Raw genomic sequence first — 5,030 nt, forward strand, 5'->3', positions numbered from 1 at the left:
TATGTGGCCCCATACGCAACAAACTGTCCTGCACTGTGTATTCTGACCCCTTTCTATCAGAACCAGCATTAACTTCTTCAGCAGTTTGATCAACAGTAGCTCGTCTGTTGGATCGGATCACACGGGCCAGCCTTCTCTCCCCACGTGCATGAATGAGTCTTGACCGCCCATGACCCCGTCTCCGGTTCACCACTGTTCCTTCCTAGGATCACTTTTGATAGATACTGACCACTGCAGACCGGGAACACCCCACAAGAGCTGCAGTTTTGGAGATGCTCTGATCCAGTGGTCTAGCCATCACAATTTGGCCCTTTTGGTCAAACTCACTCAAATCCTTACACTTGTCCATTTTTCCTGCTTCTAACATCAACTTTGAGGACAAAATGTTCACCTGCTGTCTGATATATCCCCCCCACTAACAGGGGCCATGATGAGGAGATACTCAGTCTTATTCACTTCACCTGGCACTGGTCATAATGTTATAGCTGATCAGTGTTATATCCTCAGTACATACTTATACAGTTCAGTCAGTCATGATGGTAGGACTTAATAACCCTTTTTTAACACATTAATGTAACATTAAAATAAGTTGGATACTGAAACCCTGCACCAGGAGATTCCGAGTTGAGGAGAATAATCATAACCTGTAGGGAGTGTGAGAAGATTCTTGTAATGTATGATCGTTTATTAAATGTTTATAGAGACATTTCGACAAACGTCTTCTGTTTAACTAACTAGCTTATATATGGTTTTACTAGCATTTCTCATCGGAACTAAAAGAGCATGCGGAACAGGCCACGCCCACCATGGACACATATCAAATAACATGAAAGCCTCGTTCCTGAGTTCTTATCAGATTCAGTTCATTTCTCTTCCATTTTTAGTAAAGAGGATGATCTCTCGCTGCTTTTCTCCTCCACACCTCCATCCCCAGTGTTTAGACCATCCTTAATGACATCAACACTGAGGAGGAGAACATCTGCAGAACATCTGGAGCTAAAACTGATTTACTAGTAAAAAAAAATAATAATAATATCATAGTGTCTTGTCTTTAATGATGTGAAGAGATTTATTTTTAAAAAGGCAAAAAATATTGAGAAAAACCTGGACACAGAGCTGAAATATTAATCCCCACTTCTCTCTCTCTCTCTGTCCCTCTCTCTCTCTCTCTCTCTCTCTCTCTCTCTCTTTCTCTGTCTCTCTCTCTCTCTCTCTCTCTCTCTCTGTCCCTCTCTCTGTCCCTCTCTCTGTCCCTCTCTCTCTCTCTCTTTCTCTGTCTCTCTCTCTCTGTCTCTCTCTCTGTCCCTCTTTCTCTCTGTCTCTCTCTCTCTGTCCCTCTCTCTCTTTCTCTCTCTCTCTCTCTGTCTCTCTCTCTTTCTCTCTCTCTCTCTCTTTCTCTCTCTCTGTCTCTCTCTCTCTTTCTCTCTCTCTCTGTCTCTCTCTCTTTCTCTGTCTCTCTCTGTCTCTGTCTCTCTCTCTTTCTCTCTCTCTCTCTTTCTCTCTCTCTCTCTGTCTCTCTCTCTCTGCAGACTGTAGTTGAGCTTGGTTTATGACCAACATGAGCTGGAGTTTCCTCACCCGTCTCCTGGAGGAGATCCACAATCACTCCACGTTTGTGGGGAAGGTGTGGCTGACGGTCCTCATCGTGTTCCGCATCGTTCTGACGGCGGTGGGCGGAGAGTCCATCTACTCTGACGAGCAGTCCAAGTTCACCTGCAACACCAAGCAGCCCGGCTGCGACAACGTCTGCTACGATTCGTTCGCTCCGCTCTCACATGTCCGCTTCTGGGTCTTCCAGATCATCATGATCTCCACACCGTCCGTCATGTACCTCGGCTACGCCATCCACAGAATCGCCCGTGCCTCAGAGGATGATGAGGACAAGATGAAGAAGCGGAACAGGAGGAACCTCAGGAGCAGATGGAGGGACGTGGACCGGATGGAGGAGGAAGACGACGCTGGTGACTGTGACGACATGGAACCGATGATGTACAGCGATGCGCTGGAGCTCCAGGAAGCCAAAACCGAGATGGAGAAGAACTCCAAAAAAGACGGCAGTAAACACGATGGCCGTCGCAGGATCATGCAAGAAGGTCTGATGAAGATTTACGTCCTCCAGCTCTTATCACGTGCCATTTTCGAGGTCTTCTTCCTGGTGGGTCAATACCTGCTGTACGGATTCCACGTCAGTCCCTCGTATGTGTGCGATGAAATCCCGTGTCCTCATCGAGTCGACTGCTTTGTGTCTCGTCCCACCGAGAAAACCATCTTCCTGCTGGTCATGTACGTGGTCAGCTGCCTCTGTTTGCTGCTCAACATCTGCGAGATGTTCCACCTTGGCATCGGTGCTTTCCGGGACATGCTCAGAAGACGCCGGATCCGTGACCGGAGTCTCCGCTCCTGCGCTTTTCCATACGCTCGCAATATTCCGGCCTCACCTCCGGGATACAACTTTGTGGTTAAATCGGAGAAAATGGGCCACCAGAACCAAAACGGTGTCCTTTCTCATCAACAGAATCAGAACAGCGTCCTCTCTCAGCAGCCGAACCACAGTGGTGTTGTCCCACACAACCAGAACCAGGACCAGGACCAGAACAGTGCCAGTCCGGATGAAAACGTCCCACCAGACCTGGCAAGTTTACACCATCATCTGCGCGTGGCTCAGGAGCAGCTGGACATGGCCTTTAGGACCTACAGCACCAAAAGCTCTCCCATGTCCAGAACCAGCAGTCCGGCGTCTGAACAGAACCGAGTCAACTCCGAGCAGGAGAGACAGGGAGCGAGGCCCAAAGCTGAAGTGGGGAAAGGTGGGACTACAGTGAGGAACGGCAAAACTTCAGTGTGGATTTAGACTCCAGCGCTGACCATTAACTCAGAATAAACATTATTATTATTATTATTATTATTATTATTATTATTATTATTATTATTATTAGATCTGGGGCATAGAAACTTTCTCTTTGTTTCCTGCTCTAAAAACCTCAGTGTTCATATAAATTAATTTAAATGAATAATGAACAAGATTCTGTATGGATTTGAAAATAAATAATAATAAAAAAATAATAATAATAATAATAATAAAAAACACAGTGTCATATCACATGCTGTAAAAAAAAACTGTTTTCATTTTTTTGTGCAAAATAATCAAGTTTTAAAGAACTGAAATAAAAGAAAAATGATTTAATAAAAACACATTTACTCCTCACAGAAATAAACAACAAACAGCTAATCAGCTCCAGAATCAACAAACAAGTCAGGGTTAGTAAATAATAATAATAATATTAATAATAATAATAATAATAATAATAATAATAATAATAATAATAATAATAATAATAATAATAATAATTTCTCCATTGTTGTTGTGTATTAATTGTAGTTGTTGATGATCTGCATGTTTAACATTCATCTGTACTCTGTAGAATTAGTGTAGAGTTATAGAGTATGTTTTTTAGAGATGAGGAGAAATGAACTAGCTGTGACGTGTGTGTGTGTGTGTGTGTGTGTGTGTGTGTGTGTGTGTGTGTAAATATTTTCTATTTATTTATTTTTAGTTGAAACTTGCACTAAGTTACTGAGGAATAAAAAAGTATCTAACAGTGTAAATAAATCCAGAGAGCTTATGATGTTCAAATGTTTTGGAAAATAAATCTAAGCCCATTCTTTATTCAGAGGTTTATTTGATTTTTTGTAAATAAGAATGGGAACAGGAGCTTTAGTTACGTCTGTATTCTAATCATGAGAGTTAGCAATCCGCCTACACAAAACTATGGGATTTAGCATCAGCAGCTACGACTAGCTGACCTTCCACTTTAACGACTTGATTTTTAGAATAATTGCACCAGCTTTTTTCTTTAGCTAATTTATCTAACATGGAGATCTTATCTAATAGCAATAGGTGTAGTGAGGTACCTAGCTTTAGCTGTTTACAATATTTAAGTTTTAGAGACAGATTTGATTCCTTTTCTGTGCAGAAGTTAATTAAAATAGCACAAACGCAATGACTGACATGAGCAAAAAGAAATAAATAATGAATGACCCCGAGGTAATGCTAAATGCACAAGCTAATGTGCCTTATGACTGTAACTGTGATGTGTAATTTAAAACAAATAATAAAAGTAGGATTGCTGTAACACTGAACTTTAATGTTGTTTTTTTTTTGTCTTTGTCATTTATTGTGTTTTGTAAACTTTTATATTCACTCTAAATGATTTGAAATATCATTATACACACATACGCCAGAGATTTTGGTGAGGCATTGATAACGACGGCGTCTCACACCAGACTCATTTCCACTGCTAACTGTTCGGCTTCTGCTAGTGGCTCTGGATAAGGAAGTCTACCAAATGGTGTAAATGGAAGTGATAAAGGATGAAACTGGTGGCATCTAAATGAGAGCATCATGATCTAAGATCCTTCCAATGCATTTCATCTGAACTGGAAAAGTACTGAAAGGACAGTGGATGGACGCTGGTGGACTGTGGAGAAGATTTAAACGTACTGTCAGACTTTCAGCCAGTTGCAGCTTTCATGTGCTTCCCATTTGGAGCTGAAGCAGAACTGCATCAGTTTTCTAAATGATTTCATCTCCCCATGAAGGTGAAGACTTCTGCTGGACGTTTCTAAAACCTCATGGATGAGAGGAGATGTCTCAACACCAGAAGTGAAGCAGATAGTCAGGGTTGGCTCAGCATGCCTGTGTGAAACAACGTCTTCCCACATGCAGATAATCAAATCCTGTGGATGTGCTAGCTTAGTGGTTAAAGTGTAGGATCAGAAGTTTGTGAGCTCCAGTCCCAGGTCCACCAAGCTGCCATTGCTGGGCCCCTGAGCGAGGCCCTTAACCCTCAACTGCTCCGTTGTATATAAAGAGATAAACTGTAAGTTTCTCTGGATAAGGATGTCTGTCAAATCCCGTAAATGTAAATCCAAACCCAGGTTAACTCTGACAGGTGGACACTGATACCTGTGTAAAACACACCACAAGCAGCTGCTGAGTCCTTTCTGTCTCAGTCATAAGAATCTGGGTT

The 5,030-nt window shown here is 42.2% G+C and overlaps 1 protein-coding gene across 3 annotated transcripts in view; it reads left to right on the forward strand.

Annotated features, from left to right (window-relative positions):
• Nucleotides 1-4,133, forward strand: part of gjc2 (gap junction protein gamma 2) — a 22,957-nt gene extending 18,824 nt beyond the window's left edge. For all 3 annotated transcript variants that reach the window (XM_058394411.1, XM_058394412.1, XM_058394413.1), the window contains exon 2: nucleotides 1,530-4,133. In XM_058394411.1, the coding sequence (XP_058250394.1) occupies nucleotides 1,550-2,851 (1,302 nt within the window). In that variant the 5' untranslated portion in view covers nucleotides 1,530-1,549 and the 3' untranslated portion in view covers nucleotides 2,852-4,133. The remainder of the gene's footprint in view (nucleotides 1-1,529) is intronic.
• The last annotated feature ends 897 nt before the right edge of the window (nucleotides 4,134-5,030 follow it).

The sequence above is a fragment of the Hemibagrus wyckioides genome, linkage group LG07 (assembly GCF_019097595.1).
Source record: "Hemibagrus wyckioides isolate EC202008001 linkage group LG07, SWU_Hwy_1.0, whole genome shotgun sequence".
In the NCBI taxonomy this organism is placed as follows: Eukaryota; Metazoa; Chordata; class Actinopteri; order Siluriformes; family Bagridae; genus Hemibagrus; species Hemibagrus wyckioides.